Source organism: Corvus hawaiiensis, chromosome 30 (assembly GCF_020740725.1).
Source record: "Corvus hawaiiensis isolate bCorHaw1 chromosome 30, bCorHaw1.pri.cur, whole genome shotgun sequence".
NCBI classification, from domain to species: Eukaryota; Metazoa; Chordata; class Aves; order Passeriformes; family Corvidae; genus Corvus; species Corvus hawaiiensis.
Window position 1 is genome coordinate 18,650,678 of NC_063242.1, and position 27,736 is coordinate 18,678,413.

The 27,736-nt window shown below is 37.7% G+C and overlaps 1 protein-coding gene and 1 long non-coding RNA gene across 4 annotated transcripts in view; one reads left to right on the forward strand and one right to left on the reverse strand.

Annotated features, from left to right (window-relative positions):
* MIB1 (MIB E3 ubiquitin protein ligase 1) overlaps positions 1 to 27,736 on the forward strand; it is a 78,445-nt gene that overhangs the window by 34,887 nt on the left and 15,822 nt on the right. For 2 of the 3 annotated variants that reach the window (XM_048289302.1, XM_048289303.1), the window contains exons 13-17: positions 17,455 to 17,587; positions 17,969 to 18,055; positions 20,767 to 20,928; positions 25,663 to 25,844; positions 27,102 to 27,294. In XM_048289302.1, the coding sequence (XP_048145259.1) occupies positions 17,455 to 17,587; positions 17,969 to 18,055; positions 20,767 to 20,928; positions 25,663 to 25,844; positions 27,102 to 27,294 (757 nt within the window). The remainder of the gene's footprint in view (positions 1 to 17,454; positions 17,588 to 17,968; positions 18,056 to 20,766; positions 20,929 to 25,662; positions 25,845 to 27,101; positions 27,295 to 27,736) is intronic. The other variant, XM_048289304.1, reaches the window with a different exon arrangement.
* Positions 3,704 to 9,802, reverse strand: LOC125318502. Its single transcript, XR_007200398.1, has 2 exons — positions 9,001 to 9,802; positions 3,704 to 7,600 (listed from the first exon to the last, which is right to left on the reverse strand). It is a non-coding gene; the product is annotated as an uncharacterized LOC125318502 (long non-coding RNA).

The window sequence follows — 27,736 nt, forward strand, 5'->3', positions numbered from 1 at the left end:
ATAGCTTTTGAAAACTACTGCATAGATAGAACTTTAAAGAAAGGCTGTGTTGCTGATTCCTTATTACATTGTGGATAAATGTTATTTTTCAAAGCTCTCATGCTAACAAGACTTCAGTAGTACTTTATCCTGGGGTGGAGTATTCAGTACAGTTTACAGAAAAGAAGAAATGTATGTGTTTGCTTCTTTACTACTGAATTCAGCTTTTCAGTTGGGAGAAGTTGGGCAAATAAGGCTGTAAATTTGTATAAATTCCGCCTATATTAGTATATGGGATTAAAATCTAGGTTAGTCTCTTAGAACATAGCTATCAAGACTGATAGTTAAAAAGTAAACATAATTATTTATCTATGTCTGTGGAATGGAATAATTTCACGAAGTAAAATTAGTGGTTGGAAGTGTTGATAGGATGAATAAATGTGTTTACCATTTTCTACAGTACTCATAAAAGGTCTTTAAGAGAATATGTCAAGGACCAAGTGAAGGGAGTTTCTTTTGGCATTCAGAAGACAATTCTTTCAAGTCTGACTTGGTAACTTCTTCCTGTAATGTGGATTCTTCATACTTACATACCAGCTTTAGCAAGGAGCACTGCTTTGTGTCTCAGTTACCTAGGTGGGGTATTTTTTGTTAGTTTTTTTCCTTGCAACGCTTTTCCTTAGCTCTTGTGGTAGTTGGTTTGTGTGACCATAATCTCAATATGAGATGCAGGGAAAGTGTATGGGGAAAAAATGTTCTTCATAGGCATGTGCTGGAGATTTTTCGGTGGGTGACTGGTTTAGGAGTGACAGACCATTCCTTTGGTGGAGAGATCCAAGTTGTAGTTCAAACTGAGTCAGTTCAGTGGTTGGTAGAATGTGAGCTATAGTGCAGTTTTAATCAGAATCCTCTCTCCTTTACAGAAGTTTTTATTGGAAGTATAGGAAAATGTTGCAGTTTTAGTGATTTGAATGCTGTGTGGGTTCTCCCCATACGTGGGGTTTCACTTGAATCTAAAACAGATATTCAATATTCTTTTTTGGTTGCAGTTCTGTCTGAGCACTGCTCAAGCATGCAGAAAAAGAATTTTGTTTCCCATCACAGAAGTAATAGTTTCATCTAAAATATCTAATGCTTGCAGCATTAGATATTTTACCCATCAGCCTGGGAAGAAATGATTGAAAATGAAACCAAAATAAATCTATTTTGATTTCTTCCCCCGGCCAAAAATTGTCATAATAGTTTGATTCACTTAATAGTTGAGTTTTATATTCCTTGAGACTTCAGTGGTACTCGTTTGTTTCATTGCTGGTTTTGTAGTTCTGCCACTTGCCTGTTTGTGAATGAAACCAAAGTCTTAATATTTACCACTTTGTTTTTCTAGTCTGGTATACAACAATGGCTATTACTAATCTGTTAAATGCACTAAGCACAAAGCTATTTAAAACACTGTTTAAAATAACTTCCTGATCTTTAGCTTGTTGCTGCTGTGGGTCACAAACAATACATTCTGCTTGAAATCTTACTTAAGGACCTATCTTTCCTCATCTAAGCTTCCCTGCTCCACCTAAACTGGAGTTTTTGTGGCTTCAGGATGTGGTGCATTATATTAATACAGTGCACTAAATTCCCCTTATACTCAAATGTATAGATATATTATGTAATTTCTGTATTATTTTATAAAAGTTAGACATGTATTCATATGTGTATATCAATGTGTATGCATTTGTGTGCATATCTAAAATTCTCAAAATTAAAAACATGCTATGGATGCAAGTATTGATAAGTTCACATACCTCTTCCTTGTTGAGGATAATAATATAAATGCATGTGTTAAGTGCATGGGTACCACAATAAACTGAAGTGGATTTCTACAGTATTTTTTCCAGTTGATGTCAAATAGGTATTTGGAACCAATTTCATTTTCAGAGCAAAACCTCTTTTTTCTTGATTTCTTACTTTTATAAATAATAGGGAGATAAATGTCCAAGAAAAAATCCACAAATTGGGCTGAGAAGAACATTCCAAAGTTTTTAATTTTTCATATGAAAACAAATACATTCTATTTTAAATGTCTGAATATTGGATAAATATTATAAGAAAGATAGCGATTTTTGTCAAAAAGCTTAGATTTTCTCAGCATTTTATCTTCCATGGCCGTTTGGCTGTGTTTTCCACAAGTCAAAGTACAGTGTGTTTCGGAGAGCATCCTATTCTTAGTATAGTATTTCTCCTTATTGTATTTTGCTTCTCTTTGTATCTTGTGAATTGGTACAGAAGGAGAACTTTTGGGTTTTGTGCTAATGTATAAAGTTGAAATATAGAATGGATGTTAGTGTATGCTGTAGGTAGTTTTAAACTTGTGCATGGGAGATAGAGCTAAAAAGAAATTTTAAATTAAGTGTGGGGAAGTTAAACTTCTATTTAATACATGGTTTCTTGTTCGTGATTTTTAACTGAGTCAGTCATATTAAAAGTGCATTTATTTTGGACTTTTTTCAAAGTACTGTGAGCCTCAAAGCTTGGCAGACTTCGCCTCTTCAGTGTTAATCAGATTTTTTTCAGACAGAAAAAAGGGGAGTAAAATTTGAAAATACTGTACAGATTGGTTATTTTTGCCATGTTATCATCTCTTGCTTGTGTTTGATCTATTCGTATACCTGTGACTTCAGATTTTTGAGCTGAAGACATGACTGTGAAGTGTAGGTGTATTTTATATCCGTTGCCCCAGTTAGTTTTAGATTTGCATTGTATCTTGTGAAGAGAGCTTTATTCACTCTGCAGCTAGCATCTTAAATAGAGGCTGCTCTTGGAGCTGACCTGACTTCACACATGTGTATGATTAGTTCTTCAGAGCAGTAAATTCTGCTGGACTTCAAATCAAAAAATTAAAGTCCTGGAGTAAAATGTAGATTTCATGTATTGCTCTCCAGTAGCAAGGAGTATGTCATCTTTATGTTCATAAACTGGCAAGTAGGAGATTGTGGTTTAAAATAGAATTGTAATTTTTCCCCATGGTTTTCTTATTATTTAGATCTCCATTTGTTTTTAGATTTGCGGATCGTTTGAATGGGTTGGCAGTGAAATTTCTAATTGTGGCAGTTTAATTGAGAGGCGGGGTTTCTCACTTCTATGTAGTCTTAATGACTGTCTTCAGGAAGTGTCTGCAGGACTCACGGGCTGTGTTGTCATGGAGGTCCTCAGAGAGACAAGTTCTGAGGTAATGGGAGTAGTACAATTATTTTCTAAACCAGTCAAAATGGTTTTTTGCTTTTGTGTTTGCAGTTTGGACAGTAAGTGTAGGTTAAGCTTAATTGAAGCTGAGTGCAAAGAGAGCCTGTTTTTAAAATTTCTTATTTAAGTATTATGTCAGAAAATGCTTTGGAAAATGCTTTTGTTCAAGTTGGTTTGAAGAAAGAGTATAATCTCCATGAGCAGACCTATAATTAGATGGCAGATCAGCATGTAGCTGTTGAGGTCAGTGACAATTTTATTATCTTTAAATAGTAAATAATGTACCTGACAGATACAAAATGGCAAATACAGTTCCTGCCCTGTGGAGTTTCCTCCCTTGTGCAATGAAAACAAGGGGAGAGGGGTGGCTAGAAAGTAAACCTGCCCTACCAGTACTGTTCATGATAGTTTCCTTTTGGTTTTTGGGGTTTTTTCATCAGTTCTGCTAGAAGGGGCACCAGACTTGAGGAAAAATACAAGAGGCAGTAAATCATTGGGAAATGTTTATTTCACTGCTTACCTGCCTTCTTTATAAATGTTGTAAGAGATGAATTTTCACTGCATATGGACATAATGTTAAACACCAGTAGCTATTTATTTACAAATACAGACTTGAAATTTTGGAATACAGAATTTGCTATGCTCCTGGTTACCTTCCATCTTCAGGCTGCCTAGAAGTTGAGCTGAACTGTGGAGAGGACTACGAAACTGCTCTGAGCAGGTTTCTGTCCAGTTTTAAAAACATGAGAAATCCTGTAGTGATCAATGCATAGCTACAGCTGGTTGAAGGGGACCAAATCCATTGAAGAGGTGATTTGGTTCCATTTTACCAGCTTTAGCAAAGCATTGGAGTGCAGGAAGCTTATAATTCGGTAACACATTTTAAAGCACATGAACAGTGCACAAAGAACATGTGGCTTTCTTCTATGTTACACAATTTGTTTCTTGTCAATGCAAATTTTTAACTCTTTCACTAATTTGGAGATGGCAAAATGAAAAACTGTGTACTAGAAAAGCTTGTACAGGTTTGTTCTGTCCTTGAGTATTTCCTTGATGATCTTTGGATGAGTTTCAAATCAAATCATAGTTACAGTTTTAACTTTTTCCTGTCTAGTGTAATCAAATTTTAGACTAGATTAGAAATTCTCAGACTGCAGTTTCTAATCATGTCGAGCTCCCTTATTTCTTTACGTTAAACTTTACTGGGGAAGAACGTTTCAGTTTCCTCGTCACCCTCCTCCCTCCCTTCCCCCATTCATTTTCTGGCAGGTTCCCTTTTGCAGCTGCTTTTATGCTGTAATTGGTTAGCACAAATATAAATGTCAAGTGCTTTCAATTCCATTGCTATATCTCTGGTTAGTATTAACTTTTTAGGAATGATTATATAATATAGCAGGATAGATTTAATTTTTTTTACCCTGATACTGTATGTAAACACTTTTAATGCCAAAAAAATACAGCTTTTAAAGATTTATCTGCGGTTGCATCTGATTTCTTCTAAACTAAGATCTTTAATACAATTGTGCAAGCTCACATAGCTTTTTTATGTCATACTGAATTCTTTCTGAGCTTTGACTGCGGTGGAAAGTAGGGGATAATGTTAGTTCAAACCATACCCTAGTAATGAGTATGTCAAGGATAGTCTACATCTGTTTGTTGCATAGTCTGATGATGGTGAGAAGATTTATGTAAATATATTCCCAACACCATGTATCCTAATAGAAATGTAGCAGGTGTGTCACTTGGACTTAAGCATCAAGATGGCTATAAAATGAGTTTCTATTTTTACCAGTTATAGAGGAACTGTTTTACAGATACAGCTGCTCAAGTGTGCTTTTGGATGGCAATACAGTTTCATGTACTGGCCATATCGGGACAAAAAACGGCTGTGGAAAAAGAGCCGTGTAGCATTTGATAATGTCAGCATCTGTTATCCCTGTCAGTCACACAGCTGAAATGTTTGAGTTACAACTGTGTCAGCAGATGCCCAAAGTTCAATGTGTGCTCGGTTAAAATTGAACAGCTGATCTAAGTGATGGATGTGACATTTTAGAGTGACTGGATATGTATTCTTAGAGATATGCTAACATGAACTAGCAGGAAGCAATGTCAACATATAATTTTAACTTTTGTATCACTCCGAACTGTCATTTTGTGTCAGAATAGCGTTGCAATTTTATACAAGGGAGAACAGAGTATGATAAATTGTTACCAAAAACCTTTCAGATAAATTAAAGCTATTAAAAAATTGGTCTCATACAGTGGATGCTAAATCAGTTGGTGGGGAGCACAGGAACTCTTCAGGAAAGAAGAAAGTGCTTAGCAATTAACCCCTCAATGAAACTGTTAGTAATACCCAATTGCTTCTGTGAACATGATCAAGTTTAGTAGCGTTGCTTTATTCCGCAAAGCTACTGCAATTTGATTTGTTATCCCACTCTAAACCAGGTTTTAATTTAGGCGTTAAGATACTGTAGCCTTCGTGTCGAAATACCTGCTCCTAAGAGAAAGAGCTTTAAAACAAATATTGAAACTTTGCTTTCTTAAGCAGGTAAGATAGTATTTCTTCTTGTATATATATGAATATGTAGTTTCAGGTGTTAAAAATATCAGGCTACATATATTATTAGCTGTTTGAGAATTATGGGAGTATTTAAAAATAAGTTCTCCATCTAAAAATCATGCATTGCCTTTGTTTATTTTTCTTGTTTGTTTTGGTTGGGTTTTTTTTTTTTTTTTCCTCCCAGACATTTTAGTAAGCAAAGGGATACAGTTAGAATCTTTAATCTGGGCCAAATGTGCCTACTTATCATGGGCATATTGTATTTAATAGCTGTTTTTAGAAGGCTGCTGTCATGAATAGAAACGGCTGGATTGATGAGTGGGGAGTTCTTTCCTCATTTTTTTCCCTTGTTCCTGAATTTGATGTTGAGTATCTTTACTTAGGGATGATATGCACCACTATATTTTGATTAATATCGCTTTTAGAACTTGAAACTGTTGCAGAACTATTTCTCATGTAGTTCCTTTAATTTTCTGGATGCTACAATGTCTTTTTTTTCCATGGCCAATTTTCTGAAATTTGGATTTAAAATAAATTCAGCTTATTTGAAAATAGTATTTAAGATAACTTACCTTTTAGGCTGTAGTTGTCATTTGTGTTTTCATTTAGGAATCTGTCAATAGCTTTAATCCGCTGACTAGCAACTCTGGCCTAGAAATCTCTGTATTGTGACTTTCTGTGCATAAACCTGACACTGCACTTTGTATCGAAGAGCTCAGTGAGCATAATAAGTGCTGATTTGGAGAAAATTCTAACTTAAGTCTTACAAAATTGCAGAAGTTATGCTCAATTATTTTGGCTATCATTTTCTCTAGATCACACCTGTAATTCTTTAGCTCTTAATACTTGTCTCAGTTGCAACCTGTGGATTAAACGTTCTATGGTAGATGCAGATTTAAGTACTACCATCTGAAGTACGCAGAACAGGCTGTGATTACTAGAACAATGGCTTGTTTTTATGAGATGCATTTTGATAACCAGCCTTTTAAGTTTAGTTTAAAATCTATTAAGTGAGGAGTACTGGTAATGATGAATTTTGCAGCTATGCTGCAGTCTTAATTGGTGCATTTCAAGGTTTTATTTCCAGCCTTACTTTGAATTCTGTTTGCAGCTAATATTCTGCTTATCAGCTGTTAACAATTCTTCCTACCCACATTTATAATCACTTAATTTAATGTTTTGTGATTTGTTACTAGCAAGTATGAGTTATTTTGGCAATACCAGCTGACCCTTAGCAAGCCAATTTGTCACATGAATGTCATTCAAACAAGAGGGAAACCTGTTTCTTCCAGCAGCTGTTTAGTTTCCTCTTAGTGGTTGTTCCTTGCCTGCCAAAAATACATACTTCTTTACATTCCATAGCATTGTATGTTCATATGGGTACATAAAGAAGTATGTGCTCTGAGCAGGTACACACAGAGTTGCTTGACTGCCTGTCAGATGAACCTGAAAAGTATTTTGCTGCTTTTTATTGCTGTCATTAAGTAAAACTGGCTGACAGTTCATTGGAAGGACAACAGTTCTGATTAACTGATGATAGAAAATAAACTTACTATGCTAACTGAACTTTGCAATGTGAATTACCTGCATAGTGTCTTAAAGCTGGGCATAGTTCATTGTTTTGGGATGGCACTGATGTTAGAAGTGCTTTTCCATATTTTTGTAGCCTCTTGCTGTTCTGAGTGACCATGTTTAAGTAGAGTTGAATCGCTGGTAGGTTTGCAATGTCTTTTCTTAGAGTTTGTAGTCCACTATGAGAACTTCAGCTTCCTCCCAGGTCTTCTAGTGGATTTTCATGCTGGGGTAGAGTTTGCATCTAGTGTCCTGAAGGGAAGCATAGACTGATCTAAAATAGCAGTTATAAACTTATTTTCTTACCCCAGATCCAACTTCTATGCTTTTGGTATCCCATCCATTATTCTGCAAACTCTCTGCAGGTTTATACTTATTTACACTGTATTTCAGAGTGGTTTAAAAACCAAAACAAAAAATAAAGCAAAACAACAGCAAAAAAACCCCCACAAAAAAACCCAACCCAAACACAAAAGCACATGTCTCCAGTGATCCTGCTTATCGTAAAGATGGCGACATTGAATTAAGAAAACAACCTCTAACTGCTGTGACAGGATTTGGATTGTTAGGCCGAAGGTCACATGTGAAAGCTAATACCTATTCAACAGTTCTGCAAGCAGCTTTTCTTGTTTTTAAAACTGGCACTCACCTGCTTCAGTCAAAGTCTTGTCCACCCTTGAAATATTTATGACAACTAAAATAATTAACTAAAAAAAAATTAACCTAAACCGAACACAAAAACCTCACAGAAACAAAGCCCAGGTTTAACCTTGTTTCGTAAGATTTTGTGCGACTTGGTTTGGAACAGTGGTTAAATACTTGATGTGCAGTACAGCTTTGACTTCTGAGGGACTGTCGAATATAGCTTATGGTTGCTTAATATGTATTTCAGGAGTTGATTTGGGTTACAGTAAAGAGTAGGCTTTGTCTCTGTAGCATTAGAAGGTAAATTTGAAATAAGCTTAACAATTAACCGCAATAGTCGTAAGGAAAGCTGAGAGCAGAGGAAGTAAGAATTTCTGCAGCTCATGACAAAAACCTAGTGCAGCTGATAGAGAGCAAATCAGAGTGTAGCAGGAGCTAGCACAGTAGTACAAGGAGAATCAGCAATGCAGCATTAGAATCACAGCAGTCACATTCTAGTTTTTAAGTAGGCTGTTTTCATGTACGTCTGATATAAAGCACCTTGAAAATTTTGGCTAGACCTATTTGAGAACTCAGCATTGCACTACCACACTGTTTATTAGGTTCTCTTTTTCAAGTTTGTACATTTTTAGTTGTGCATAGGAAGATAAGAATATATTTCACTGAAATGAACAACCAGTTAATGGCATTACAATTTATTAGTTTATCTTCTTTAAAAAGAATTCTGCCTACTGAGCAAGTTGGGATTTGGTTTTATTTTGTTTCTTTTTTTTTTTTTTTTTTTTTTTTTTTGCTATGGAATTTGGACTAACAGTTTTTTTCTTTCAATCTCCTCTTTACACTACAAATGCTTGGTACTTTAACACACTCAAAATCAAGCTGTTCCCAGAGTAGAGGGATTAATATAACAATTTAAAAAGCAGTCTAGTAAATAAGATATACATGCAGAAAGTCATAGGCATCCTTTAAACGTGCAGAATAATGCAGGTCTCCTGATGTTCTGTTACCTGTAAGCTTAGTATCATGCAGCATTTGCAGTTGGAAGAGAGGTAATGACCTAGAGACACATCAGCAGCAGCCATCTCATCCTGAGTGCTCTCTCACTCTATTCGCTGAATCAGCTCTTCGTTACATGGGAGGGGGAGGCAAGGGGGGGCGAATGTCGGTGCATACAGTACCTCACCACCTTAAATAGATAAAACTTAAAAGAAAAAAAAAAGGCATGAAGATGGGTGCCTAATTGGCACCTTCTTCCTTTCTTTTGAATGCTAAAATATGGATGATGTTGTATAGAAATTATACCTTATGTCTGCTGGACTGAGAGTTAAGACTCCAAGGATAGATGCTAGGAAGCCAAGGGAAGGTGAACTTAGCCCACTGTCAGATGAAGATAATCACAGGCAAAAAGAAAAAATAAAAACCCAACAAAAGACCAAAACCAAGCCCCCAAAAGTTGGAGTTGCTTCCAAAAAAAAAAAAGAGAAAAAGGCACCAAAAAAATAGCGATCGTCTCCCCCCTCCCCCGGCAAATATTGGTTTCTTCTAGTTCCTTAGATATTGCACTGCATCTTTTCTTGCTTGAGGTTATGTTTCCAGGCTTAACTGTAGGCAGGTCTGTGTTGAAGCTACTTTCCATCTTCAGAGGTCAAGTCTGCTCGCGAGGTCAGGGCTCCCGCACACACACTACAGAAGTCACCAACCGTATTTCCCACTTAGAGGGCACGAGCAAAACTGTTACGGCTTTATAGGCAGCTAAGCATTTGAAACATGCACTCCCAGGCAAACAGGCTCTCTTGTGCCTCTCTCTTCCCTGACCATATTTAGTCAACCATTGCAAAAAATAGTCTCTCAGCTGTCGATTGTCGATCTGGCAGCAAAGGGAGCCTCTATCCAGCTCTCTGCCTATTGATTGTGCAGCCTGCACTTCCACCGCCGCTTAGCCATTTGTCCCCAGGTTTTTTTAGCACTGCCAAATAAAGCTCTCTCTCGTGTTTCCAGTTAGATTTCCCAGGTTTTCACTGAGCTTGCGCTGCTACTAGTAAACCCTGATGAGGTTGTCACTATACTTAGAAACATTTGGGGCGGGGGGGGAGGAGTGGAAGAGGGGAAAAATAAAAGGCAGCCCTGCTAGTAACAAGGCAGGGACTTCATGCAGATATAGAACAATAAATATCCTGCGCTGCCACAGCAGGTTGTGTAACCTGGTTTCTTGATCAGTGAAAAATGCCGTGACTAACATGTCGATTAACCCGAGCTCTGAGTGGCCTCAATCTAAGTTTTCAACTGCAAATCATACAGCTATTTTATAAATAAGAAGTCTGTGCCCATTTGTAGCCCTGCATTTACATATTCAAATCAAGTTAGAAGTTATTTGAAAAAACTTTAATTATTAAATTAATATAATTCCATACCATTATGTTTAATAATGCCATAATATTTTGTTTGTAATGCTTATCCATAAAATAACATCTAAAGGAAATAAATGCATGTGTAAATTAGGTGCTACTGTTCTTTAAAAAAAATTATAGAAGAAAAGAATAAAAAAAGAAATCAAGGGAACAACTCATTGCATTAATCTTTCATGTTTACAAAATTGGCTCGTGGCAAGCCTAATAACTGCACATTCAAAATATGGAGATGGATTTTCATATTCATGGGAAGGATATGCAATATTTTCTTTGAAAAAGAATAACCGAAATGTAGCCATTTAAATACAACAGTTAGGAACCCAAATACTTCAAGACTTTCTCTGTATTTTGCAGACAAAATCTTTGCTAGGGAGCAAGATGAAGAATGAAAAAGGTGAAAATACCTCAGTCTAAAATTAAACAAACTTATTAAATCAAAATACCATCTCAGTTAAATTGCTGTAATTAGTAGTTACATATTTCAGTATTGAAGGGTAGAGAGTGAATTGCAAAGTCCTGAGCAGACCAGTATCTTGGATTTATACTTCCCTTGCTGCTTCTTTTTATGTTGATTTTATCCTGTGCTTGGTAACTGTTTACCCTGTAACTTCTGTTGCTTTCTGGTAAAAGTCAGATTTTTTCTTTTCTCTTTGATTTCATAATTATACACTGAAGACGAAGTCATTGTGCAATACATTTTTGTGAATTCTGTGTAAATGTATATACCTCACTGCTTCTTTGGTTACGTATATATTGAAATTGATTTTTCAAAACCAAGAGATGCTTGAAAATCTGAGAAGCAAAAAAAATGGAAACAGCCTGCCTACTTAAACTTGTGCTAACTAGGCCATTGGTCAGATATGAAATATTAAACTCTTAATTTCAAGGTACAGTGTGCTCAGTAATACCAGTCTAAGGTATTAATCTCTTCCTGTTGCTTGTTCCCAAGAGATGGATACTTCCTTCTTCATTCTTCCAGTGGTTCTCTCTGTACTGCACAGTGAGTATGGTGTGAATCAGATCAGGGAGCTGATTTGGCTTGAAGTTGTGTGCTGACGTGCACTTAGGATCGTATGGTTGCCAAAAATAGCACTGTCCTGCTCCTGTGTTACTTCTTGCACTATGTTGGTACAAATGTTTCTTTGGCTTCACAGTGAGCAGGCTTGGAGTACTATTCCATATGAGAAATCATCCAGCAGAAGGGGATGACCTTTCAGATGCTGTGTTAGGACCACTTTTTGGTGGAGGTTTTTTTGAGCAGAGATGGTAGTCAAGAGGACAAAAAAGGGATTTAGTTAAAAGTAGTTTTGCTTCTGTTGTGCTGTAAAATGCATGTCAGACTACACAGTCTTAAAAGAAGACTTTGCTATGGAAGCTGTCCTTAAATCTGAACTGTTCCTTCAACTGTTTGAGGCTCTAACAGGAGGCAGGTGAACGGGTTTAGCTGAGCCAGGGTTGGGAGTCTGGAGAGGAGTATGTGGAGGTGGGAGGTGGTGTGTGTGTGGAAGATACTTCAAGCCAGGATTACTGTAAAATATATTATGAAACCATGTCACACTGAGACAGTGGAAACCTGAGCTGAGGGAGGAGAACAGCACAAAAGTAGAAAAACCTGTAATAGAAAGTGCAGTGAATCATTACAACCTCTGGTGATAGGATTGCTGATAAGTTTATGCTGATCTAAGACTTTGCTTCTGGAAAGGGCGGTCTGCCCTCCCCGCAGCTCTGGCTTTGTCATTTCCTTACTGCTTTTGCTTTTAGTGATCATGAAGTTGCGGGGTGGGTTGGATTATCTCATTGATCTGTCTGAAAGCAAACTTGCCAAATCAGGAATCTGGCAGGTTGTTTCACTTGCTAGAAAATGATGTGTCTGTAGAGCCAACATAATGCAGGAACTGAAGTGCAGGGAGAAAAGTGGGGTTGTGTCTTTCAGTAGCAACTTCAGTTAAATGTGCTTATGCAGATTGTGAAGTAGCTTTTCTAATTTTTTCTGCCTAAATACCTGTTTTTGAAAAACCTTAACAAACAAACCCTGATAGGCCAAACAAACAAACCCACCCCACCACTATCCCACAAACCCTCAGCCTTCTTCATTTACCTCATTTTGCAGTCATATTGCATTTGGTGGCAGAGAATCTTCTCTAGTTTTTGTTCATGTATTTTTTAAACAGGGTGTAAGGATGCCTTTGCAGTTGAGACTGCTAAATCTGGAATTGTTTTTATACAATGAGGTGCAAGCTCCATCTTGTTTACAAGTACTTTTATCTTGTAGATTTTCCAAATAAACCCGTTATTGTATGTTGCATTCTCAGATAGTGCTGATGAGCATCTGTAAAAATTCTGTAAGCAAAGTACTGCATAAACCCCAACATTTTATCTGTAGGTTGGTAATGAATAATTTACTGTATACTAACTTTTCATCATAAGAATAATTTTCTTTTTTGTATGTCTAATGTCAGTAACTGGTGTTGAAACAAGTGCTCTGTTTGGCTAAAAGTGAATTAGTGTATTGTTCACATCTGTGAGGTATCTTATGTTGCAAATACACAATTCATACTGCTGAATTTCCATGGCAAGGTGGTTGGAATGAGATGATCTGTAAGGTCTCTTCCAACCCAAACAGTTCTATGATCCTATATATGTTATGCTGTGGTTCCAGACTCTCTTAAAACTTGAATTTAAAAAGAAAAAAAAAGTATTATTCGTGTGGCAAGGTCAAATAAAGATGCACGCAACAGCAGCATTTGCTGTTACTCTTCTACATCTCAAATTAAATGTAGCACCATATTAATGGATTTTCCTTCTACCAAATCACTTGTAACTCTTAGAGTCTGGACTGTCATTTCATGGGGATGAATTATGTTGGGCAGTGTAAATCATTATACCCCCAACAGCTGTGCCTGGGAAAGCAACAGATACCTCAATCTCAGCCCCCTATATACACATGAGCTTTCTTGTTCCTTTTTGACTGAGCACATGTTTAGCTCCTAGAAAAGAAGTAATAGTTTACTCATCCCTATTAAAGCTTTGCAGATAACTCCCTCAAAAATTCTCACTGAAGTTTTTCTTTTGTTGTTCCATTAGAAATTTTCAGAAGTTGAAAATGGTCATCCAGCTAAAAAGGCCCAAAATCTTTATGAGCTTCCTGCTAAGGTGAAAATAATGCATACCAGCAAATACCAAAGCTTACCTGTTACAAAATTTTTTTATTGGTGATTCTTTAGCAATAATATACAAACAGCATAGTGATGGCATAAGTTCAGGGTTTCAGTGAAGAGTTTTAAGCATTTCATCAATAATCTTTGCAGCTCCTCAGTAATCTATTACAGTTGAATACACTGAAGGTGATAGTTTGAAAAGTTTCCTTTAGCTGCTTTCATGATCAGGGTTGCTAATATATTTGCTGATTTCTTGATCTTTTCAATACAACTACAGTGAAAGCAGTCTGTGGACTGTTTAATGTATACAAGATAAAAGCAAGTTTTCACATCTATGTTGTGGTCATAAAAACAGAGCAGTACAACCCAGCTTCTTCTATACTTCATGGGGAAGAGTGAATCAAGAATTACTGTGTAATTGGCAACATCAATTCACTAATATGACTGTTTATGATGCAATGTATGCCTGTTCCAGTGAGTGCTGCTCTGAATGGTAGCCACTTAGCTGTCAAAATTTTGGCAGCAGCTCGAGAAAATCCTGCAAAAATTGAAAGAAACTACCTCTCATCTAATGAGGAGGAGGATGCAGCCACTGAGCTGAATTTACCATTGTAGCATATTAATATCTTGCAGAATTTTAAGGTGTCATTCCATGAAACAGTCCTTCTATCCTGCTGTCCAGTAATATAGCATGGTCTGGAAGAGAGAGAGAGTCTTTTTCTGAATAAACAGAAACAACTCAGTATTGGTTCCTGACCCTTTGATGATTTGCTGTGAACAGTAAGATAAAAATCCATTCCACACAGAACCCATTTATTTGTTTTGGTGGTCCTTCTGTTTTTTCCAGTAAGACCAATGCATCTTAAAAGCATCCAAAAATGCAGCAGGCTTCTCATTTCTCTGAAAGCAAGATACCTCCAAATATTTTTCAGTCAAACTTCAGATAAAAATTTTTCAAATATAAGACAGCAAACTAAAGATTTGAAAGAGGATATGGTAAGGATAACACTCACACAAACATTAAGATGAGTGATTTTTCTTCACAGCATATGAAATACTGAGTTGATTGGTTTCTTTTTTTTGTTTCAAAGATGAGATGTGTTAAAGAAATGTCAGTAGTATTTCTGAAGTACATTTACTTATCGAGGCATCTGATAAAGTGTGTCAATGTACTTTAAATTTTATTTCTCTGTGGAGTTGGCAATTTTCTTATTTTCTTACTGAAGAAAAAGATATAAAATATCATTGAGTTGGTTAGGACAGTTTCTTGTTTAGTGACTAGAGCTACTTTGGGGAGAAGCTGGCTGTAATTAGAGTATAGTGTTGATGCCCTTCCACAGTGTTCCTCAAGTTGTAGTTGCAGTTTTAAGAAAAAATTCTTGGTTTTTTTTAATTAGGTTATTGTTGCTCCACCTTTTCCTGGTCACTCACAGTAGTCATATTGCTTCTGTCAGTCACAGGGAATTTTCAGGAATTTTTTATTGTGTTTTTTAGACTATCCACAGTAGATACCCTAGAGCTTTATGGGGTCTTTAGAGGCGCTGAGCCTGGCAGGTGAAGATAAAGAGCTTACATGACATGATGCCCTGTGGGAAGCCACTGTAGAAGGCTTGTTGTGCTGCTGGTTGGTACTGTGTGCTTTTTATCAGCCCAGCATTCTGAAGAGCTGGTGTGGTGGTGTGCCCAGATACAGTCCAGCTACCAAGCAAACCACAGTGCTTCAGACTTGCTCCCTGCCTAAAGCAGCTAAACACAGTTCTGACGGTGCCAGCATTTGAAAATATGGTGTCATTTCATTACAAAATAGACTATGTTTATCAGTGCAACTGGTATTAGTTTATTTTGCCACGTTTCATAAAGCTTTGGTAACTTGAGTTTTACTAAATTATATCCTTAATTTTGAAAAATCCTGCGTAAGTGAATCTCTCAAAGAATTAATGTTGCCATTGTTTGGTTTTTTCTGAAGTATTCTAGTCTTTTCTTCCTAGCATGTGAGAGAGCTGTAGAAGGCGTTATGAATAGAAGCTGAGCAATGGCTCACAATGAGCAATGTACAATCTGTTAAGTGTTGTTGTCTTAAATTGTTGTGTTTAAAGTGATTTGGACTGTGAGGAAGTGAGAAGCTTTCTGCCAGGAAAACAAAAAAATCCTAAGAGGCTGAGATTGTCTTCTGTCCACTCTGAGGAGGACAAACATCCAGAGCAGCCTGGCTGTGGATGCTCCACAAAGCAGTTGGTTTCCTGTGGGTTTTTATGATCCTGTGGCCTGAAGGTGCAGTTGGTTATTTGTGGTTCCTTTAGACACTCTGATTGTGGGCGGGGAAAAAGTGTCACTTAATACACCATCCTGGCAGCTGCATCTTAAGTGTGAAACCAAGGGTTATGTTGTGTACGCAGTAGCAGGAGAACTTGGAGATACGTAATAAGCAGGGTCTCTTATGGGAGCGTCTGAACAGTGTGTAGGAAGGAGTGCACTTCCTTACTGGTACAGTAATCTACCTCACAGACTTTTTTCTGCTTTCCAGGAGGGCTTGTTAGGGTGAGCTGTGCCCAGACACAGCTTTTAGGGGCTTTTTAATAGGAAATGCATTGGCTTGCTCTAAAAAAACAGCTTAGGAGTGAATAGTGCTTCACCTCAGTGTGGATGTTCAAGGTGACAGATGATTGGAATGAGCTGGGAGCTCAGTTATTACTTGACAGGGCAGTCATTCATACCTGTTGTGAGTATTTTTAAGCAAAAGCTGAGAGGTTCAATTTATGAGGCTATTTCTGAGGATTATTGAGATCCCACGTTTTTGATACCAGAGGTCTAATGAAGAGCTGTTTAATTCACATACATTATCTGCCTTGCAAGGCACTGTGTGACTAAGTGGTTCCACTTGCATTAGCAACTATTACTTGGGTTTTAAAAGTTTGAATTTTGTGCAGCAGCTCTGTTTCTCCTGTAGATAGCATGTTCCTTCAACACTCTGAAAACATCAGATGACAGAAGAGGTTTCTTGGCACAAGATTGTAGCAGTTTCTGGTTTTCTGTTTGTCTTTAAGAAACTGTCATAAGGGAGCTGCATATGCTGTTTATAAAGATAAGACAATAAGGGATTTAAGTTTGGTAACTTATGTATTCCAAAAGCTAAGTGAAGACATGTAGGCTGAAGAAAACTCTTCCTCAGAGAATACAAGATAAACATATTGCTCAATCTAGCATTGTGTTGTTAATACCCTTAACACTTCAGTCTTTGGACTTCATTGATTTTGGTCCTCATTAATACTTGCAGTAATCTAGTTGCTTTTCCCCGCCCTACCCCCTGACTACCAGACACTGCCATGGTATGTTATACTCAACCATTATATGTTAAGAAAATATCCCACTAGTACTCACTTCACAGTTTCAGCATTTATTTTGTCTGTGCTTAAGAGATCTCACTCCATTTTTTTTTTTTCTCAGAAACCGAGTTTTAACTGTTACAGCCCATGGCATCAGTTTATAAACTGATGATTTTAAAGAAATCTAATGTAGTGGAACTTGGTCATTAAATACTTAAGTAAAGGACACTATAAAGATTTTGAGGAAGAAAATCCTTTTGTCTGTGTTTCAGAATTTGTTCGAATACTTCCTCAAGGTAATTTTTACTGCTAGATAGCACTCTTTTATAAAACAAACCTGATCCTCACACTGTTCCAGGCATTGTGTGGTTTGTTTGTACTCTTTAACTAGAAGGAAGTGAACATGAAATTACTGTGCTTTGAAACTGTTGGTATAGCTTTTCACTCACTTTAAAAAATATTAGGGTTATTTTAGCTACTGCTACATAGTTCTGAGAATTAATATTGTTCTGCTGTTGTCATTCAGCATACATTGTAGGAGTGTTTGTGCCATCTCTGCATGTTTTTTTCAGTGCAATGCGTGTGTTGTTGTCCAAGTTACCACGACCGTGGATTGTTGACGAGAAAAAGGATGATGGTTACACTGCCTTACATCTGGCAGCTCTCAATAATCATGTGGAAGTGGCTGAACTTTTGGTGCATCAGGTAGGACTCTTTTCTCAGGGGGATTTAAATGTCATGCTTTGGTTAACCATCTGATATGAATATAGTTGGCTGCTTTACGCCTGCAGTTGCAATGCAGAAGCAGTGGAGCAGGGAAGGATGTGTTGAGCTCCAAAGGTCAAGCTTGCCTTTGAGATTGTTACAACGGCCTAGTGGTGCAGAGGGACTGAAAAATTTGATACCTAGTTTCATTCAACAGATTAACATCTGTACAGTGAATAATTAAAGTATTTAATCACTTCTGTTCTCAACTCCCCTAACTAGAAATCATATTCAGGGTCATAGTCAGTGTCCTAATGGACTGCCTTGCCTGTAGATGAATTGCTGGGATGGTAATGCTCTAATGCTTTGAATATCTTGCAGGGCAATGCTAACCTGGATATCCAGAATGTTAACCAGCAAACTGCTCTGCATCTTGCTGTTGAACGACAGCATACACAAATTGTTAGGGTAAGTATCTTATTTGCAGTAAGCCATATGGTTAATGGCATTTGACTAAAGCTGATGGCAGCTGTTAAAATATGGATACTTCATGAACATTTAAAAATTATTTGACAACATGTAGTCACTGCATGTTTGTTTGATGTATTTTGTTTAGTTCAGAAGCCTGCCAACTTGCACAGAAGGTCAGTCAGCAATATGAATGACACTTCAGGAGTGCTGAATTTTTGTACATGTACATTATGGTTTCCTCTACGTGGTTGCCAATTCCAGCATCCCTTCTTGTTGAATAAGGAAGAATGTGTTCTGCTGTTACTTGTCTGAATCTTGTGGTGCTGTAAAGGGACCTTCAAATAGCATTTCTGGTGCCTCTTGCTGTATGAGTAATTATTCTTGCTCATAACTTTTGCAGATTGTAACACAAAACATCTTTTTTATGACCTTAACTAGTTTTCAGTCTCTGAGTGTTAAACATTCCCTGCTCTTAGCTTGGGAGAGCTATAAGTGGTAACAGTAGTACCTTATTGGTGAAAGGGCTGCTATCCTGGTTTTTTTGCTTCCATCGTTGCAAAAGTTAATACTTCAACTTAACAAAGCTTTGTTACTAGCGCAGGAAATGGGAGTCTGGCATAGCTTGTCGTTTCTGGCCTGTGTGCACTGTCATACAGGACCTATGTGACTGAGTGTTCGCCTTGCTGCTGTGGGCTTTTGAGGCTCAGAGAGAGCACTCACTGCTCTCAGAGTGTGTACATCAACCTTGCCTTGGCCTTTGGCGTAAATTTTTTGTCTTTGTAGAGTCATCTAGTATGAAAAACTGTCTCTTATTCAGGCCTACAGAGAATTGTTCCCCCTAGGCAGACCTGTATTCTGTTAAGCGTTATTTTACCATAAAGGTTTCCCCCTCTCCGAGGGCTGATGGGTGTGATCCCATTACAGTGAAACATGTGATATGGCCCTATATCTGGAACTGCTTGCTACCAGAAGAATGGTTTCCTAGAGTCAGTGCCACTTGCATCCTGCAAGCTATTTGGCAGCTATTTGGTGAACTCTTGTGCCCTTCTGGAACAGACAGAGTACCTGGGAATACAACATTAATGTAGCAGATGAGCAGGAAGGTAGGCATGTAGAACTAGCATGTGCATTGGACTGACATGCTTATATCTGAGAATGTTTAAGTGAATGACCCCGTATCCGTTTTTCAGAGCTGGATTAACTTTAAGGAGTCCTAAAATAGCTCATGCAGCCATGCAAAGAACATGTTGGCTCCGTATTTCAAAATTAATTCCTACTGGATACCTTCCAGGGCTGGGTTTGTACCCTCAGGCATTTGTGGAATAGTGGTCAAAGGTAGCAGGGTTCTTTTAAAAGCCCTGCTGCCATGACAAAGGGTGGTGATGACAAAGGTTGCCTTTTAAAAAATTACTTCTTTTTAAACTTCTGCAAAGACTCTCAAGTTCTATGGCAGTCAGGGATTCCAGGAGAAACTCTAAGCAGTAAATAGCTAGTGGCAGACACAAGATACGAATATGAGAAAAGAAACTGGACCAGAGTAAATCCATTTAGAGAGTGTAAGAAGTTGAGACTAGACTGTCTCAGCTATTAGCTTGTTTTCTTGGTTTCAGTTGTGGAAGAAAAGGTTGGGGAAAATGATAAGCTGCAAATGATTGGAGGCACATACTTCTTGAAAATTAGGCTTTGAATTCCTTTTAAGCTATTTTCCTTTTAGCCTGTTCTAAAGTCTGAGATGCTTTGATTCTGAGAAGCTGATCTCCTTGCCAGCATGTGGGTTCCAAAGATGGAGATCCCTCTTAATGTATTCTTGTTTTTAGATTATGCCTTTTGTCTCTACTGTTAATCCCAATTTTGCAGAGTAGCAAAATCTCAAAAACTAAAGTTAAAACCTCAGCTGCTGCCTACAGGTTTCTGAATGGTGACAGTGACAAGGTTTGATTTTTAGGGGCAGTTGGTATTTCTTTGTCAGCATGTGTTGATTTTTGTCTAACAGCGTATTTAAGAAAGTTCTGGTGGATTGAATTATGGAAAGGCTGTATGCAAAGGCCATAGGAATAGGAGGACCTGTGCAGCCTTGTGCTTGTTTTGTGTCATGTGACCAGGAATGGGTGTCTAAGATTAGCCTTAGAGACGAGTCTTACAGTTCATTGCTTTCCAAAGTGTTCTGAGAGAGTTTTTAATAGTGTCATTGGTTTTTATGTCTTCTGCTGAATTAGGGTACACTGTAGTACGTGCTTAACTGCTTCACTAATGTGAAGACACTGTAAATTAAGTTGTAAAGCTTAGCATGGTATGAAAGTAGGGATTTTTGAGGTCATTGAAACCTAACAGTAAGGAATATATACCTGTCTAAAGTATTGCACATATTGCTGTAATACATTACATTGTTTGTAGGCTGCCTTACAAGAATTAAAGTCTAAGAAAGTAGAAAGAATCCTCTAAAATTGTGTCTTTTGTAGCGCTGAGAGGACAGGCAAGCATTAGGCTTCTGCTGAAATAAGCTTGATATTTGAGACAGATAAATGTTTTGGTTGAGGGCTGAGCTCCAGGTATGGAAAAGAAATTTAAATAAATGCAACTGTGAATTGTAGCAAGATAAGAGTGGCCCTTTTGAACCTCCTAGAAAACCCTAAACCATAGTTTTCTGAAATTAATTCTAAATGGGAGGTTTGTTTTTTTTTTTAAATTTCGATTCTCTCTCTTTTCAGCTCCTAGTCCGTGCAGGTGCTAAATTGGATATTCAGGATAAAGATGGGGATACTCCCCTGCATGAAGCCCTGAGACACCACACCCTGTCACAGCTCCGCCAGCTCCAAGACATGCAAGATGTGGGCAAGGTAGATACTGCTTGGGAGCCATCAAAGAACACAGTAAATAAACCACATTTATTTATTCCTTTTTTTTCCCCCCTGTATATTTGTCTTTGTCTAGTTTGTCTAGTTCTGTACTGTTGGACTGGTTTTTGGCAACATAAGTTTATGTAGACATTCTGCATTAAACTGCAGTGTAGGCAGAAATCATGTTGTTATATGTGGCTTTTCACATGAAGTCATTACCTTTGTTAAAAAAAAAAAGAGGGATATGTAGTTCAAAAATATTTCTGGAAATCTCTCTTCTATAGTGAACACGTATGGCTGCCAAAAAAATCAAAGTAGCTTTTTTTGGAAAAAGAATTAAACAGTGTTACAGTACAGAATAAGAGTGAAATAGTTTTCTGTGATCCAGCATCTTGCATGTCTTTATAGCTTTAATTGTTTCGTTGCTTCTATAACTTTCTAAGAGTATGTTCTGTTAGAACAAGGCATTCTTAATTTTGTATGTTTATTGATATGTATATTTTTGACAGAGTTCATTTCAGAAATTGTGCTGCAGTAAGGAAATAGTCAAAAAGCCTCCAGGTAATAAAAAGCAGAATGTTTTACTGAGAAAAAGAAACTCTCACACCCAAAAAGCTGTGTGAACCCCGTATGCAAAGGTGAAGTTTATAGTTTACCTGAGAGACAAAGGAGAAGTAAAATTCTGAAGCAATTTGGATTGAGAAAAACAAACAATTTTTTCTTTAGATACTAAAGATGCACAACATAATGGTGGATCAGATCTGCTGAACCACAAGTACAGTGTTTTTTCTAATTTCAGCTGAGGGCAATGTTTTTGCATTTCACAAACATACCGATGTTACTAAAAAACTTTGTTCAAAACAATAGTTCCACTGTACAAATTTTTTTTTTCAAATTGGTTACTTATTCTTACTGAAATACACTGGCATAAGCTTTGAAGGAGATTTAAAATATGACTAGCATGTGTAAGAAAATGCTTGTGTCCTTTTAAATGAGACAAGAAGAGCAGTTACAGCTCAGTTTTTTCCATGATCTGAAATGGACTCTATGAGAGGTGGCCAGAATACTTTGTGTTCATGTATTTTAACTGTAGAATGAATGAAAGGGAGATGAATTTTTTTTTTCCCAGATTCAGCATTTTATGAATTGGTTTCTCTGCCCCCAATGGCATCCACAATGAAACTAGAGTTGTGTGTTGAGTTTTGAGGGTTTGAACACAGGAAGTGGGGTTTCTTTCCATCACCTTTTAAACTTCTCTGTGGGGGGGATTTCAGGTTTTAGAGAATTAAGTTTTATTTCTAGTTTTGTTTGACCAGTATCCTTAGTTGGAACCAAAAGTGTAATTTATTTTTTAATTTCTATTGAAGTAATAAGACAAAGGGAAACAAAGAAAAAAACTCCCTCATCATTATATCTCTGATCACCTAAAAATGTGTTAAAGTTTTAAAAAATCATGATCAACCAGTACCTCCTCTCCTTTTTTAGCATGATCAAACTACTGGTCATTTCTTTGCACTTTGTTTAGCTGCAGAGAAAATTTTTGCCTAACTAACAAATTTGGGAGGTTTAAGTGGTGTGGAGAAGATAAGTTCCATCAGAGAGATGAAAACCTGCTTTTTTTTATTTTATGTGATGTGTAAAAGATGGAGTAAATATACCTGAAAACACTTTAAGATGATCAGCAAATCAAACTATCCTGAAAATGTTGTGTGAAAAACAGTAAATGAGAACAATACCTGTACCTGTCTACCTTTATTTAAATGAAAGTAAGATAAAAATTCTATAATTTTCTATTAAAAAATTCTGTATAAAATTCTACAATTCTATGGATTTTGCCATTAAACGATTTTAAATATTAAGCTGTCTTTGGCCCAGAATTGAATATCAACAAAGACAGAATCAAAGCTGTGAAAATATGTGCAGGCATCTGGACCTTTAAAGCTATCCAAGGACACATTGGTAATTTGTCTTGTGTGGAATTGCAAATACAGATGATGGATAATAGAAGATAAATAGGATTAATAATTTAGCCTGGGAATCAGTAAGGCTTTCTTTTCATAAATGCGATGACTTAAATTGAGGGTTTGTTTTGGGAGGTGTTTTATTATTCTTCATTAATTCCTTTAAAGATTGGGAAGTATGTTGGATTTCATTAGGCTATGTGATAGCAATGCACCTCTATAAATATTTAATATTTTAGAGCTCATTTTTGCATGGCTAAATTTTAATTAACTTTGGACTGCTGTCTTGGAGATTCCAACCCACTGAGACCTGTAGGGTGCCTCTTTGTAGTACATAGTACTTCAACAAATAATTATTTCTAGTTTTGTTTCAGTTGAATAAACAGATTTTAGGGCTTTTTTGTATTTGATCAAGTTGGTTGGACAGCAACTCATTGGAATTGTACCATTTATTACTTTTTACTTTGACCACTGTTTAAAATACGAAACAAAACATTTTACTGATAATCATGAACTTACTTCATAAATGGAACTATATGGAATGAATTCTTTAACACTGATTTTTTTTTTTAGTAGTTCCTTCTGAATGCCAACATTAGGCCTGTTGGAACAAGCTCCCCAGGGATGTGATCACAGCACCAAGCCTGCCAGAGTTCAAGAAGCTTTTGGACAATGATCTCAGGCACCTGGTGCAAATCTTGAGGCTGTCCTGTGCAGGGGCAGGAGTTGAACTTGATGATGCTTGTGAATTCCTTCCAACTCAGGATATTTTATGTTATATCTAAAACAATTTTTGTCAGGTTTCTTCAGTTGATTTTTTGATAGACTATTTACAATGCATGTAGTGAACAATCTTGATAGTACACAAAGCCCTACTCATTTTAGGTACCATTCTGAAAAACACTTCTGTCCTCAAGCGCTATGAGCAGTGAACCCCATTTCTTTAAATAATTTTTTAGTTTTCCATCCAGCATATTGTGGTGACTGTACAGCTGGGAGGAGGAGAAATTTTCTGAAGTATAGTTACCACCACCACAAAAAAGTAATTTGAATTGCTTTATTACAGATGCACTGTTCTGGCCTAGAGTACTTTTTATCCCAAGTAAATGTATTATTCCCAGGGTCATTTTGTGCAATTTATTTTAATATGGGTGTCTTTCTGGCCCTTAAAATGCTTTTAAGTGATGCCACTGCCTAAATCCTAACTTAAAAGCAAGAAACTAATGTAAAGTGTTTACTGCTTCAAAGGTAGCTCACTAGTTACAATTACTTAGATGATATTTATATGGCTCTTGTGGGTCACACTCAGGCTTCTCCCTCACTGGTGAATTGCCTGGGACTGGCCTGTGTTGATGCATTTCAGGGCTAGCCCCCTCCAGAGGTAGCTTGCTGCAGCCATACTGGGCACTAAGACAAAATGGCTTGGTTTTGTGGTATTCTCATTCTTTGTGCCTGAAAAGTTGCAGGCTTCCTGAGAAATGTCACAGGATGATGCACTGTTGTCCTGGTGTTTTCAAATTGTACAGCATGCAGAGGCATTTTAGGACCCAAGGTTTTTGTGACCAATGTAGATGTCTGTTCCATGGTGACTCTGCCAACCTTGGAGCAAATCAGTTTCACTGGGCACTGTGCTGCCTTGGCTGGATTAATAACGTGGTCCAAAGTACCAGGACTGAAGCTGGATAAAAATCTCTGCTTCGCTTCAGCCAATGCTCTAATTGAAGTGCAGAAAAATGGTCTCAGTTGATAAATGAAAATTTTCTGTTATCTGAATGCCACAAAACAATTTGTTTCCATAACTTACTGCTTTTCCTGGTGTGAGGCCTTTGGAGCTGTACTGTTCTTACCTAATCATAAGGAAGAATACAGGATCAGTATCTGAATTCATAAAGTAACCTTCAAGATTCTAAGGGTCTTGTAGCCTCAGCGATACATATTGATATAAGAACTCCTAATTAAAAAACCCAAATGTATAGACCAAGGTTTAAAAAAATGCTTTCCTAGACAACTGGGTTTCCTTGAGTTGGAGCTGCCCTAGCTTTGCCAGAGCTCTTCCTTTGAATACAGTGTAGTGTAGTTTGCTGAGGGATTCTTAGTGATGCCAACAGTTCTGTGTTCTGTGTAGTCTGTGTTACACTTAATGCATTTTATCTGATCAAGCTTTAATACAAAAAGATGTTGGGAGCAGGCCCAGAATGCTCTGGAGTAGGGGAATCTTTTTAGCCTTTTTAGAGTTTCTAGCTGACCCTGTGAAGCAGTAACCCAAGGATACAGTGACAGCTGTAAAAGGGCAAAGTAGCATTATGTGATTAGACAGGAGGGACAGTGTATGAGTGTTCATCCATCCAGGCTGAGAAAGACTGAAATTCAGTTACTTTCTTGGGCAGGTGTGCGTTCCTTTCTCTGCTCAACTGTGTTTTCAGTCCAAGTGCAGTGGTAGCATTTTGTCTGAACTCAGCAATTTGAGTATACGGAAGTGTGTTCTGAATATACCCACTGGAACTTTGCCCTTTACAGTGCTTGCATAGAAGGACAGCCACTTCACATGTGAGTATAGGTGTGCAGGAGATTGAGTGCTTCAGTAGTTGAACTATTCCTTGCTGAATTTTAGTTCCTTAAAGGAAAGCTGAATATAGCTGACTCGGAATAAAGCAATTGTTTTTGATTTTATTTCTAGAGACACTTCCTTGGGCTTACAGATTTATGCATATATGTGCATGTGTGTGTGTCAGATAGCTTTCCTTTAGCCAGACGATTCTTAACTGTTTAGAGAGTCTTTCTTGCTTATGTATTTGTTTTCTTTCAGTTAATAATGGGACTTGGCACTCAAGGAGCAGAGAAGAAGAGTGCTGCATCTATTGCCTGCTTCCTGGCAGCCAACGGGGCTGACCTTGGCATTCGTAACAAGAAGGGTCAGTCCCCTCTCGACCTCTGCCCTGATCCGAGTCTCTGCAAAGCCTTGGCTAAATGTCACAAAGAAAAAGTCAGGTTTGTATATTCATAAAACACACAGTTTCCAAACCCCTGCTTTCCACAGATTAACTGATTTATTTAAAATGTTTTGCCTGTAATTACCAATAGCTAATTAAAACATACAAGTTTGGGGGTTTGGTGGGGGGTTCTGTGTGGGTTTTTTTATTGGCTTTTTTTTTTTTGTGTGTGTGTGTGCTTCTTTGTTCTTATGGTACATTGAATGCTATTGACAAATACATTAATTGAAACGTACCCAAGTCTTAGAGGATTTTCATGCATATTAGTTTGGGAAGGGGGAGAACGGGAGGGTGACGGGAGGTAGAACTTCACAAGAGGGTTGGGGGAAATCCCTGAAAGAGTAACTAAGCATTGCAAATAGGTTGGCCTAGGAAGTTGTGAAATCTCTGTCTGTACAAGTTTTAATGACTGAAATGGGCAAAGCCCGATATAACCTGGTATGAATTCAGAGTTGATGCTGCTTTGAGAAGGTGATCTATTTAGTACCTGTTAATCTGAACAACTGTATGATTCTGTAAAAAGAGAACCAGGGGGTGGCTCTGATATCTTTAGGAATTAGGATTTCAGTGAAATACCATGTTATCAGGTCCATGCAGTATCAGATGGTTCACCTTGTCCTAGGCTGTGTTCCACCACTTTGCCCTAAATGATTCTCATCCTTAATTCCTGTATGGAAACCAAAACTGTACTTTTAAAGTGTGCCAGAGAGCGGCTGTTTTTATTGACGTTGCCCTGGTAAAGAGCAAGGTGCTTATTTCCTTTCGGAGTCTGTGTGTGTGTCCATGTGTCCCGGTCTCATCCCTCGGCTGTTCTCGCCGCCCGTGGCGGGCGGGAGCGGCGGGAGGTGGGGCACCCGCGCCCTCTGCGGGCGAGCGCCGCGCGGAGCTCCGGCCCGGGGTCGGGCACTGCCGGGCGTGGGGACGGGCGGGGCCCGAGCGCTGCTTCTGCGGATCGGAACCACGGGGCATGTCTCTGTTAGTAAAGCGAGCTTTTAGGGTGAAAGGGAGCAGCTTTTTACGTTCACGACACGCTATCCTGACTTGCGTGTCCTATTTCTGTACAATGTTTTAGCCGAGTTTGTGACCTTGCGTTCCATTGTCAACTGTGCTTCTTGGAAAAGGTAGTTGAGATTGCTTTATGATCATACATTGATGCCCAAGTGCATAGGAGTATATGAGCAGCCAGCTGATATGCATTCTAAGCTAAGTGGGTTTTTTTAGTTCTTAAAAGTTTGACTGCAAGGTTTCTTTGTAGTGGCCAGGTTGGTTCCCGAAGTCCGTCTATGATCAACAATGATTCTGAAACCTTAGAAGAGTGTATGGTGTGCTCAGACATGAAGAGAGATACTCTGTTTGGCCCTTGTGGCCACATTGCCACGTGTTCTTTGTGCTCACCCCGGGTGAAAAAATGCCTCATCTGTAAAGAACAAGTTCAGTCTCGGACAAAGGTAAAAAAATCTCTTTATTTTTTTTAATGGAAAAGTAAAAAAAAGAAAAAAGAGGTTGAGGAAATATACAGCTTATTTTATGTGGTATTATGCCTTACACATGTCTCACTGGATGGAATTAATTTTGCATCATAATGATATCTTGCTCTTTTCTGTTTGCCTGTCATACCTACCTTTCCCTGCCTTGCAATATCTTCATTGTTCAGGTCCTCAGAGTTCCCTAATACAGTCACCTGAGGACGCTTTATTGAAATAGACTATTTCCCCCCTGCCACTGGTATTTTTTTTTTCATGTTAAGCTAAATTGCTGTTTTCTGAAATATGATTTCCCTCAGTAATATTTAGTTCTTCTGAGTTCTTTTATTCCTTGGGGCTGCTTGAAAGATGATTTGGCTGTAAACTGAGTTAATATGTGCTTGTTTTTGTAGTTAATAATTACTTT